The sequence below is a fragment of the Acomys russatus genome, chromosome 7 (genome assembly GCF_903995435.1).
Source record: "Acomys russatus chromosome 7, mAcoRus1.1, whole genome shotgun sequence".
Taxonomy (NCBI): domain Eukaryota; kingdom Metazoa; phylum Chordata; class Mammalia; order Rodentia; family Muridae; genus Acomys; species Acomys russatus.
In genome coordinates, this window is record NC_067143.1 from 7005653 (window position 1) to 7018336 (window position 12684).

At 43.8% G+C, this 12684-nt stretch overlaps 1 protein-coding gene across 2 annotated transcripts in view; it reads right to left on the reverse strand.

The window, feature by feature from the left end:
• The window catches only part of Uevld (UEV and lactate/malate dehyrogenase domains), a 35476-nt gene that overhangs the window by 12628 nt on the left and 10164 nt on the right, over positions 1–12684 (reverse strand). Inside the window, exons 5-8 of one of the 2 annotated variants that reach the window (XR_007830898.1) lie at positions 8828–8963; positions 6342–6460; positions 4212–4314; positions 789–933 (exon numbers count right to left, since the gene is read on the reverse strand). Coding sequence is in view for 1 of the 2 variants with exons in the window: in XM_051148567.1 (XP_051004524.1) it covers positions 789–959; positions 4212–4314; positions 6342–6460; positions 8828–8963 (529 nt within the window). In the remaining variant the exon portion in view is untranslated. Of the gene's footprint in view, positions 1–788; positions 960–4211; positions 4315–6341; positions 6461–8827; positions 8964–12684 lie in introns of both variants that reach the window. The other variant, XM_051148567.1, reaches the window with a different exon arrangement.

Below are 12684 nucleotides of genomic sequence, written 5' to 3' on the forward strand. Positions count from 1 at the left end.
GCAATGAAGCATAATTATTTGAGCGCGTGTACATGTGCATGGTTTTGAACCCAGGGTCTCATGTATGCTAGGCAAACACTCTACCATCAAACCATATCCCCAGCCCAATAATTTTATTTCATTGATAAATTTCCACTTTTGTTTTAGGCTTAAGTTAAAAATACTGATTCATATATTATTATACAGTCTAGCACCTTGAAAAGAACCCACAACTTCCTTTCCTCTTACATGCCAAGAGGACTTAAAAACAGTTATAAACCACACACATAACTCGGCAACACTTTCAAACACATGCTCACTGATTGAGCCCAAACCACTCAACTCTTGGGAAACATTTGTTTAAGTTAAACAATCTATGAAATGTAAGCCGTTAAAGATGGACAGTGAGGGCGGGTGAGAGGGCACCGGGGGGAGGGCCGGGGGGAGGTGAGACGGCACAGCAGGTAAAGGTAGTTGCCATTAAGCCCGAAAATCTGAGGTTAACCCACACCCACATGGTGAAGGAGAACTGTCCGCTGACGTTCACACACAGTGGGCATGTGTTCACACACAATGTGGGAAATACTACCACATTTCATGCAAAGCCGTGACTTGTAACCTACGTAATGACGGCATGAGGAGTGACTGTTGGTAGCCCATGGATGGATGTACTGTTCATTGTAAGACTGATCTTACCGAACGTCCCTTTATATACCACACTGCTTTGGCTGTTTTTGTTTTTTACGCCAGCAATGGCAATGATAGTGATAATCTGGACCATCATTTGAATTTAAAATCAAGCTTTTTACCTGGTTGAGAGGCAACAAGCAAGACAGCATGCTGACTGTAATGCCCCAGAGCTGGAACAAGAGCTCTGAACATGTCCACGTTGCTCTGTACTGCGTGCAGGTAGGATTCAGAACCACCCAGGGAGTTGGCTGTGAAGATCACCACCTTAGAATGAGCAGAGGCAGACAAATCTGATGAACAGAAAGAAACAGTCTGAGTTCAAGACACTCTAAGACACTCTAAACTAGTGTTAGCACATGATAAAAATGTTTCTCTATTCAGTGACCCCAGAATATAGGCATGCATGCCCCTATAGCTATCACTCAGAACACTGAGGGGTAACAGCTTGTACCCCAGGGCCAAGCATGGTGATACACAGCTGTGATCCAGCACTTGAGAGGTAGAGGCAGAATGGCTCCCAGCTGGAGGCCAGCCTGGATATGCAGCAAGCTAGGCAGGAATCTAGACAGAGCCAGCACCAGGACCCAAAGACTGAGTTTTCTATGTAGTTCACAATTCTTAAAGCGGAAGTGAGTAATGCAAGATAGGCAAAATGAGCTGACAGCCACCGGCTTCTGTACTGTGAGCTGGGAGCCACAGGATGCCTTGAAAGTGACTGAGAGACCCCGTGGGAGAATGGGAGGAGGACGGAGCACAGAGGCCAAGTGACTTGGGCAAGTCAGCAGAGAGGCTGGAACTCAGGCCTGGGCAGTCTAGCTTCAGATTCTATACTATTGACCCCTCTTGGAAAAATGAAAACTGGTACCTTGAGAGGTTGAGACACATGTACAGATCATCAAAAATCAGTGACCAGTTTAATTTACAACAGTAAATTGGCTTCAACCCGCTTTGCCTGAATTTCCCCCTCCATTTCCTCCTCTGGCTTCCTCTGACTTGAATGATAAAAATGTCCTCATCCTCACGGGTAATTCTGAGTCCCTGATAGGTGGTAAGTACCATGTACTGCACATTTCTTCCACAGATTCTGTTCTTTCAATTATTTCACCAGTTATCAATGGCTAATGAGACACACAGGGAAACAAAAAACCAAAACCCAGTTTCCTTAGGTCCTATGTGGATGCACTTCTTCTAGGGTTGGGTACCAAACAGTTTCTCCTACAGGGATTTAAGGAGTTGAGAGGCCCCTTAAGAACTCCAGGACTGGGAACTGACAGGGAATATGCAGCTCCCACAGGAACCTCTCCCCAGCCATGAAAGGACCATTAAAGCAACTATAGAATGACCTTAGATGAGGAAAGTGAGCTAACCGTCTCCCACAGGGATCTGCTCACTGAGCTGTGCTGCACTGTTTTTAGAACAGACAGGAAAGCGAACTCTTTGGACCACCATCGTACATGCCACCTTACGAGGCTGCTTTAAACATCTGGAAAACAGTCAAGGAATATAGGAGACCCAAGGAAAGGCCCAAGATGCCCCAACCACTGAGGCATGTATAAGCTGGTTTAATCTATAGACCGACAGAAATGTTTTAGGAAATGCATCTTGTTCAATTATCTGTTTTTATCATTTTTATTTTTAAAATTTATTTTTGGGGGGCTGGAGAGATGGCTCAGTGGTTAAGAGCACTGGCTGCTTGTCTAGAGGTCCTGAGTTCAATTCCCAGCAACCCCATAGTGGGCCACAACCATCTATTATGAAATCTGATGCTCTCTTTTGTCATGCAATCATACATGTAAATAGAGTGCATATATGCACAAACACACAAATAGATAAATGTAAAAAAATGTATTTTTAAACTGGGTGTGGCGGCACACACCTTTAATCCCAGCACTCAGGAGGCAGAGGCAGGTGGATCGCTGTGAGTTCGAGGCCAGCCTGGTCTTAGATCTAGTTCCATGACAACTGGGACTACACAGAGAAACCTGTTTTGAAAAACAAACAGGGGCTGGAGAGATGGCTCAGAGGTTAAGAGCACTGGCTGCTCTTCCAAAGGTCCTGAGTTCAACTCCCAGCAACCACATGGTGGCTCACAACCATCTATAATGAGATCTGGCGCCCTCTTCTGGCCTCATGTGTACATTCAGGCAGAGCACTGTATGCATAATAAACACATAAAAATCTTAAAAAAAAAGAAAAACAAACAAAACAGTCGAACACACACACGTGTATATAGGTGTATATTTACATATTATTTTATGTATCTGTATATGTATGCCGTGTGTGGGTGCCTGTGGAGGCCAGACAAGGTTGTCGGATGCTGAGGAGCTGGAGTTACAGGGAGTTGTGAGTTGCATAGTGTCGGTGCTGGGACCCAAACTTGGGTCCTCTGCAAGAGCATGCTATTATCCACTGAGGATCTCTCCAGGCTTGGTTGGTTTGTTTTTTTAAAATCATACATTCCTAGTACAATAGTTTTAAACCTGCATCTCCAAATACAGTCTTTATCTAGATGAATATATCTGTACTAATGTGATAGGCGTACTATGAAATGATGTTTTTTTTTTTTTTTAAAGGCAGAAGCCTGGCTTCAGGGGAGGTGCCTACCGCCCCCACTCCACGGGAGAGCAGTGGGCAAGCAGGAGGGCTCAGGGATAGGCAGGAAACAACAGATAAGGCTCACACACAGAAAAAGGATTGGGCAGCAATAAGAACCCCCCCCCTTTGTGGGTGTTACAATTGACTTCAGGGCTTCATACATGATAGGTTAGTGCTCTACCACTGTGTTATATCCCCAACCACCCAAAATTAACAGTTCATTCCTTACTTATGGCACAACGCCCCTTTTTGATCTCGTTAAAACCCATGTTAAGCAGGGTTTGCATACAAAGTGAGCCGGGTGTCTTTTGTCAGTCTTGGCTTAGCGCTCTTGGGCAGCACACAGCAGACGGTGCTTCCCCAGTTATGGCAGGAAGCGGACACTCTGGTGTGTTGAGGGCCTCTTTAACCTGCAGATGCTGTGCTGTAATGTGGCCGAGTTAAGATGAAAAGTGCGGCTGCCTGACTCTCAGGCCAGTGCTCTCAACCGCCAGCTCCTGAGAAAGGAACAAGGGGAGGAATGCTTCCTCGGGGCTGTGAATCAGAGGAAAAGAAGGAGCCTGTTGACCAGCTGGGGAGAGTAGGAATGCTCTCTGCTCAGCTGGGGCTGGCTAACACAGTTGCTTATAATTGGTGTAAAACTTTGGATAAATCAACTGAGTCATTTCAAAGTCTTTGCTTCACAGTATGTAAAACAAGGGACTTGGAGCAGGTGAGCTTCATGATCCTTTTCAGCCTTAAAATTCTAGGACTGGGCTGGAGAGACTGTGCAGTGGATAAAGGCTCCTGCCACTAACCCTGATGACCTGAGTTTAAACCCCAGGACTAATGTAAAAATATAACTTAAAACTTCTAGGGCTTGATTCCAAGTTCCACAAATAAACAATCAATCCAAGAATCAGCTATTAGAGCAAGTAACACAGCCATCTTAAATAGAATAATCAAACCTTTGCTGATCTCTACGTTAGGCAGCCTGAAGATATCAAGGTCCATCGTGCCCTGGTTAGTCCCATCCGAGAGGTCTAAAAGGAGCAGCTTGTCTGCAATGCCCTGTGTGGAAAAAGTAGGACAAGAACAGCAGTCTACCGACATAACTGGCTACTCAATACAAGCTCAGTGAGAAAGGCGAATGAAAAGCAGCCAATAGCAATAAAGGAGACAGTACTGTGTGAGTGATGCTTCCTTTCGGCTTGACCACTGACCATCAGCACCTAACCAGGCTTACTGAGGAGGCAGCTACAGTGTCTCTTGATGGAATAAATAACAAAGGGGACAGGAGCACTAGGGAAGCATGCTACTGTTCCTCTTGAGGTTAAGTTTTAATTTTAATGCCACAGTGTCAGTTGTTCTTCTCTTTCCTTCTTTTTTTTTTTTCTTTTTAATTTAAGGCTTTTGGAAACATGGTTTCTCTGTGTAACAGCCGTGGCTGTCCTGGAACACAGTTGTAGATCTGGCTGGCCTTCAACTCAAGAGCTCTGCCTCCCAGGTGCTGGGATTACAGGTGTTTGCCCATTCTTAAACAGTCTAGAATGATTTGGGGTCTAGTTTAGCACATCATTCCTTGCTTAAAAGTCAAAATTCATGCCAGGTTTCTTCAAACAAATAAACAAACAAACACTTTTTATATAGCGATAAATAAATATGAGAGAAAGAAAGAACGCATGCATGTGAGTGTGCCACAAATCTTAGGCCGAATCCTGCCGCCGTGGAATGTTTCATCTGATGCCTGGGAATGGCTTCCTGGGCAGCACGGTGAGCAGACTGCAAGTGACAGCGCATAAACTCCTAAGAATTTGTTAGAAGCACTAGGAGCCCTTAAGCCCAGACACCCAGGGACCTACTCTCACCAGAAATAAATAACTCCATTTATTATGTTACCTACACACTGGGCCCAGCCTTACTTTAAGTATTTGTGGGAGTGTGTGTGTGTGTGTGTGTGTGTGTGTGTGTGTGTGTGTGTGTGTGTGTGTGAATCACAGGGCCAGTCATAGCAGTCCTTTCTAAATAGCTATTAACCTTATTATTGTGAACCACACTAGGATAATGCAAAGTATCTATTTCCATCTTCATTTAGCATACAAATATCCAAAAGCGTGAGAACAAAGTAGTGCAACTGACACAGCAGACAATTTGATTCTTTCTTCTTCTTTTTCTCCTTTAGTCGAGAGGGTCTCTGTGTAACCCTAGTTGGCTGGGAACTCTCTATGTAGACCAGGCTGGCCTTGAGCTAAGACATCCTCCTGCCTCTGCCTCCTGAGAGCTGGGATTAAAGGAGGGTGCCACTTATGCCCAGCTCAGTTTGACAACTTCTAGCAAAAGTTCAAAACATTTTAGAAATTCAAAACTAATGAATGATTCATTTACTAATCTCATTTATGGAAGTTACCCTACAGCTGCACTAGCACATGTGAGGAACGGACAGATACTCAAGCTGAGCCTCAGCCCAAGTACTCACTGTGAACAAGTCAAGGAGCAATACAGAAGAGGGGTTCAAGCTCTTCTGGACGGCCACCAAGTCACCCGCGAGGCACTGACTGCCAGGCTGCAGTGAAGCGAAGACTTAGCCTAGGCTATGCATTTCCAGGTCTTAGGAGAGGCCAGTGTCGTGGCTCTGAAAGCCAGGTGTGGCTGAAAATGCCTGCAGTCCCAGCACTCCAGAGGCCAAGAAAGGAAGAGGATTTGAGGGCAGGCTGGCTGCACAGCAAACCCCATCTCTTTCAGTGAGTGCTCAGGATCTAGACTCTAGGTTCCCATGCCCTGAAACCCACATAAATGCCAGATGGGATGCGCATTCCCTGTTAACTGCAGCCTCAGAAGGCAGAAACGGGGGATCCCAGGGTAAACTGGATGGTGACACTAGCCATCTTGTGCAGCTCTGTGTTTGACTGAAAGATCCTACCTCAACGAAGGAAGTGGAAGAGCAATGGACGATGATCCCTGACTTCAACCTCAGGTTTCTACACACACAAGCACACACAATGTGTGCTCACACATGCCAAAAAATGCATATGCACATACATGAAAAATGGAAAAAAAAATGAAAGTATAGATCACTTACAGCCACTATGTCTACATACCTTTGCTGAAATTGCCAGTGTGCAGGCAATACCCAAATCTCCACTTCCAACCACAGTAATTTTATTGGGCATTTTATTGTCATGGTTTGTCCAGCCCCTTGAATTTATATCTGAGACACCTGTAATAAAAATATTATCCTGGGAATTAAAACATACTATTAAAAAATCTTCTCTAACATTTACATCTAAAATCCCAGCACTCAAGAAGTTGAGGTAGAAGGATTGCAAGTTCAAGACTAGCCGAACCACATATAGAGTGACTTTGTTCCTGTCCCTTCCCCATAGAAACTCTTTCTAGCATCTTCTTAAAAATGAAACAAACTTCAAAAACTTTGATAGAGATTCTTTAGATTTTTGTTTGTTTTATTTTGTTTTGTTTTTGAGACTGGGTACCTCTGTATAGCTTTGACTGTATTAGAACCTGCTCTGTAGACCAGGGTATAGATCTGCCTGCCCCTGTCTCCTGAGTGCTGGGATCAAAACCAACTTGCTGAACTAATAAAGGCAAGGACATGATGAGCCTGAAACCAAGACATTAGGAGACTGAGGTAGCACCTGGCTTACACAGAGACACTTAATCTTGCGGGGGGAGGGTGTAAGAGGAGGAAGCTGAAGCTGGGCGTGGTGGTGCACGCCTTTACTCTCAGCACTCAGGAGAGGCACTCAGGGAGGCAGAGGCAGGTGGATTGCTGCTGTGAGTTCAAGGCCAGCCTAGTCTACAAAGTGAGTCCAGGACAGCCAAGGCTACACAGAGAAACCCTGTCTTGAAAAAACAAAAAACAAAACAAAACCTGGGAGTGAAGGCAGATAGGTCAGGAGTTCAGGGTGCTCTTCAGCCAGCCTTACCTGAGATTCTTTCTCAAACTAACACGATGCACCTTCCCCCAAGAAAAACAGGAGCTGGGCTGGAGAGATGGCTCAGCAATTAAGAGCACTGACTGCTCTTCCAGAGGTCATGAGTTCAATTCCCAGGAACCACATGGTGGCTCACAACCATCTATAATGTGATCTGATACCCTCCTCTGGCCTGCAGGTGTACATGCAGGCAGACCTTTGTATATGTAATAATAAATAAATAAATCTTAAAAAAAAAAAAAGAAAGAAAAAGAAAAACAAGAGTCGTATAATTGAATGTTTTACATTTAGAAATTCTCCTTTTTTTTTTTTTTTTTTTTTTTTGCGTGTAGCCTTGGCTGTCCTAGGCTTACCTTGTAGTCCAGACTGCCCTGGAACTCAGAGATCTGCATACCTCTGCCTCCCTGAGTACTGGGATTATAGGTGATTGGCTTGAGATTCTCCTTTGAAAGGACAGTATAAAAAACATCTAAAACTTTTGATTTGGGGCTGAAGAGATGGCTCAGTGTTTGAAAGCACTGCCACTCTTCCAGAAGACCAGGTTCCGTTCCCAGAACTCACACAGCAGCTCATGCTTGTCTGTAACTCCAGTTTCTCACACAGACATACATGTAGGCAAAACACCAATGTACATAAAATAAAAATAAATAAACCATAGAAAAACCATCTTTTATTTAAGGAGCTGAAGACATGGTTCAGTTAAGAAGAGTACTGGCTGATTCTCCAGAGAAGCTGGGTTCAAGTCCAAGCACCCACATGGTAGTTCACAATGCCTATTACTTGCGTTCCAACACCCTCTTCTGGCCATCGCAGATACCAGACACTGACATACGTGCAGGCAAAACATCCCCACAAACAGAATAAAATAATTTTTTAAAAAGTACATAAGCTGGTTCCCCTGCCTCCCCCAAAAATAAAAAGAAGCTGAACCCATTGGCTCACACCTGTAATCCCAGCACTCAGGAGGCAGAGGCAGAGGCAGATACAGGCCAATCTCTGTGAGTTCGAGGCCAGCCTGGTTCTACAAAGCGAGTTCAGGACAGCCAACGCTACACAGAGAAACCCTGTCTGGGGAGAGAGGGCAGGAGTGCGAGGGGCATAGGGAAGGGTACAGTGTGAACATGAGAGAAACACACTGTACATATGTATAAAAATGCCATACTGACACCCCTTATTATACACAATTGTTATATAATAGTAAAAGACTAAGAAGACACTCAACACTGACCTCTGACCTCAACATTCACAAAAATCTTACTAAAAATTTTTTAGGCATGAATATTTGGCTTTATCTCCAATAAGAAACTCAGACTTATACACTTCTGGTCCCATACACTGAATAAGCTGAAAAGCTGCAGAAACATATAATGAAAAGGTTTGGGATTATTAATTTATAAAGGGCTCTGGACAAAGCAAGAACTATTTTATCTGTCTATATAAGAGTAACATTTTTACATTTGACCAAACTTTACTTGGAACTGTATAGAAATACTTTATGATATAGAGGGATAGACAGGAATACATGTGTGCATAATTCATACTCATTTCCTAAACTCAAGCAGCAGAGAGTGCAGGGCATTAGTGAGTTCTTGCCTCTTAACTCTGAAGGTGATCTGACTGACAATACAAACCTTCAGTGATTTTTGCAATATAGGCCAGCAAGTCCACCTGCTGCGCTTCGCTGGACGATGACACAGAATAGAGAGGAAGTTCCTCTTGAAACTTGGCGATCATTTCTTTAACTAATCCAACAATGACAGATTTCGGCTGAAGAATACATGCAAAGGGAAAAATTACACAGTGTAATTTTTAAAGGACACTAGTTTTATATTGTCAGTCAGTCAAGCATTACCTTGCACAATGCAGTTAAAAACCTACATACGCTGACTCCCCCAAACTCCCTACTTAGGCCCTATTTTTTGTCTTCACTATAACCCCTGCATGATTTCTTTCTTCATGTGTGCTGGGAACTGAAGCCACAGCCTCGTGCATGCTAAGCAAGTACTTCACACTGAGCTACACCTCCAGCCCTCACTAATACCAAAAGCAGCATACATTTTATATATGCTTTATCACTATACAGTGAAAAAATGCATGGCAGCCATTTGATGTCACTTTTTTAATACAAAATTTTAAAGGAATAACCGATCATGAGGCACTTCACTCTGTGGGAACAGAAGGAAGCCCCAATAGTAAAATAACACTCTCCTCAGTACAGCTTACTATATAGTTCTAATACTGTGTGTCTGCTTACACTATTGCTACATGTACAGGGCACCATGTGTGAGTTTGAAGTCTCAGAGCATGCTTGTGTGTATAAGCACATGTGCAAGCTTTTTATTATTTTGTTTGTTTGTTTTTCTTTTTCTTTTTTTTAAATTTTTTTATTAATTTATTCTTGTTACATCTCAATGGTTATCCCATCCCTTGTATCCCCCCATTCTTCCCTCCCTCCCATTTTCCCATTATTCCCCTCCCCTATGACCGTTCCTGAGGGGGATTACCTCCCCCTGTATATGCTCATAGGGTATCAAGTCTCTTCTTGGTAACCTGCTGTCCTTCCTCTGAGTGCCACCAGGTCTCCCCCTCCAGGGGACATGGTAAAATGTGAGGCACCAGAGTATGTGAGAAAGTCATATCCCACTCTCCACTCAACTGTGGAGAATGTTCTGACCATTGGCTAGTTTTTGTTTTTCAAGACAGTTTCTCTGTGTAGCCCTGACTGTCCTGGACTTGCTTTGTAGACAGGCTGGCCTTGAACTCCCAGCGATCTGCCTGCCTCTGCCTCCCAAGTGCTGGGACTAAAGGCGTGCGCCACCAACTCACAGCTAAGCTTTTTATTTTTTAGGGATTTGTTTTGTTTTATTTCTGGGTCTACTGTTTGTTTCTAAGGTCTACGTTTTGTGGCCCAGGAAGGCTGAGTGTTTGCTGTGTGTAGCTCAGGCTGGCTCAACCCTGTTAAATGTGGTGTCTCAGCCCGCTTGGTGTTAAACTCACTTGACTCTCCAAGTTTGATGGATTTTAACTTTTTGAAACAGGCTTATGTAGACTTTATGGTAGCAATAGTTAAATACTCTGTCTTTTTTACTTTACACATTAATGACAACCTTTTCTTCAAACCCAGGTTGTCAAAGGTCACCTAAATTTACTTATTTTCTCATTTTTCTAGATCACTATACAAATGCCTTTAACTCTTTTAATAGTCTTACCTGAAAGGTATAAACAAGCCAGGCGGTAGTGGCATACACCTTTAATCCCAGCAGTTAGGAGGCAAGGACAGGTGGATTTCTGTGAGTTCAAGGTCAGTTTAGTCTACAGAGTGAGTTCCAGGACAGCCAGGGTAACCCAGAGAAACTCTTGAAAAAAGGAAGGAAGGAAGGAAGGAAGGAAAGAAGGAAGGAAGGAAGGAACAAACAAACTGCATCAGACAGTAAGTAGCTTCTCTAGAGATCTCATGGAATACATTCCACATACCTATTCAATACAAGGCAGAAAATGCTAAACCAACATCTTCCAAATGTAGAAAAATAGGATAAACACACTTTGTAACAGAATACACAGCTCAGTCATGTGTGGTGGCACATGCCTTTAATCCCAGCATTTAGGAGGCAGAGGCTGGTGGATTACTGTGAGTTCAAGGCCAACTTGATCTAAAATCGAGTACAGGACATCCAAGGCTACACAGAGAAACCCTGTCTGGGGGAAAAAAAAAATACACGTGGTTGAAACTTTCTATTTTGAAGTCATTTCAGACTAATAGAGAAGCAACAAAAATAGCAATATACCTGCCATCTATCCCTTATTTTCTAAAACATGTAAAAATAAACTGCAGACAGGAGTCCTTTATCCCTAAAACTTTTGTGTAATGTCCTTAACAAAAGAAGACTAGAAGGGCTGGAGAGACGGCTCAGCAGAGAGAGCTCCAGCGCCCACGTGACGGCTCCCAGCTGCCTGTAACTCCAGTTCTGGAAGATCTGATGCCAAGTTCTCGCCTCCAATGGGCATCAAGCACACATGACACACATACATATACGCAGGCAAAAGTCCATATACATAAAACAAGATAAAATTTTTTTTGAGACGGGGTTTCTCTGTGTAGCCTTGGTTGTCCTGGACTGACTTTGTAGACCAGGCTGGCCTTGAACCCACAACATCCCTTCTGCCTTTGCCTCCGGAGAGCTGAATAAATATTTTTTTAATGATTTATTTTTATGCTGCGGGCACTGGTGTTTTGCTTGCATGTATGTGTGTATGAGGATCCCTGGAACTGGAGTTACAGACAGTTATTAGCTGTGATGGGAATTGAACCTGGGTCCTTTGGAAGGGTAGCCAGTGCTCTTAACCAATGAGCCATCTCTCCAGCTCCCACACCACTCATAAAATAAATCCTAAGAGAAGATCCTGAAATGGGGCACAGGTATCAAATGCATTTTGAAGATAACGGTTTTTAAAGATGGTAATATAGATAATTAAAAAAGGAAGAAACAGGGTTGAGGGAAGGGCTCAGTCATTAAAGTGCCTGCAATGCAAGAATGGGGACCTGAGTTCAGATCCTCAGCCACCATTTAAAAGCTACCTGTGGCTGGGCATGGTGGCACACGCCTTTAATCCCAGCCCTCAGGAGGCAGAAGCAGGTGGATCTCTGTGAGTTCTAGGCCAGCCTGGTCTACAAAGAGAGTTAAAGAGTAGCCAGGGTTATTATACAGAGAAAACTTGTTGTCTTGAAATACCAAACCAAAACAAAACAAAATGCTACATACATTGACAATGTGTGGCTATACCCCTAGAGAAAGAAATCCCCAGAGCTTGATGGCCAGGCTCAACTAGCCAATCAGAAAACTCTGGGTTCAGTGTGAGGCCCTGTCTACAAACAAACAAACAAACAAACAAATGTCAGTGAGATGGCTCAGCAGGTACAGGTGCTGCCGCCAAGCTTGACAGCCTGCGTTTCATCCCTGGGAATCATGTGATGAAAGGAGAACCAACTTCCACAAGTTGTCCTCTGACCTCCACACACATGCCATATGTGCACACACAAACACATGCAAATAAGTAAATACAAGTTTAAAAATGTTAGAGCAAGCTGGGTGTGGTGGTGCACGCCTTTAATCCCAGCACATGGGAGGCAGAGGCAGGCAGATTGCTTGAGGCCAACCTGGTCTACAAAGAGAGTTCCAGGACAGTCAGGACTATTACACAAAGAAACTCTGTCTTGAAAGAAAAAAAAAAAAAGAAAGAAAGAAAGAAAGTTAAAGAAACTGACTGCCAGGCTGAGCAGTACAGTGCTTGTCTGGCATGAGCAAGGCCCAAGGGTCAATTCTCAGCACTGCAAACATGAAAAAGATATCAAGGCCTGGAGGACAGACCCACAGCCTCGCTGTTTCAGAGTAAGGCCTGCTTGAGCTGCGGAATAGGACAAGGCCAGCACAGACAAAGCTCAGCAGTAGAATCCTGCCTACCCATGCTTCAGGCCCTAAGCTTCCCCCAC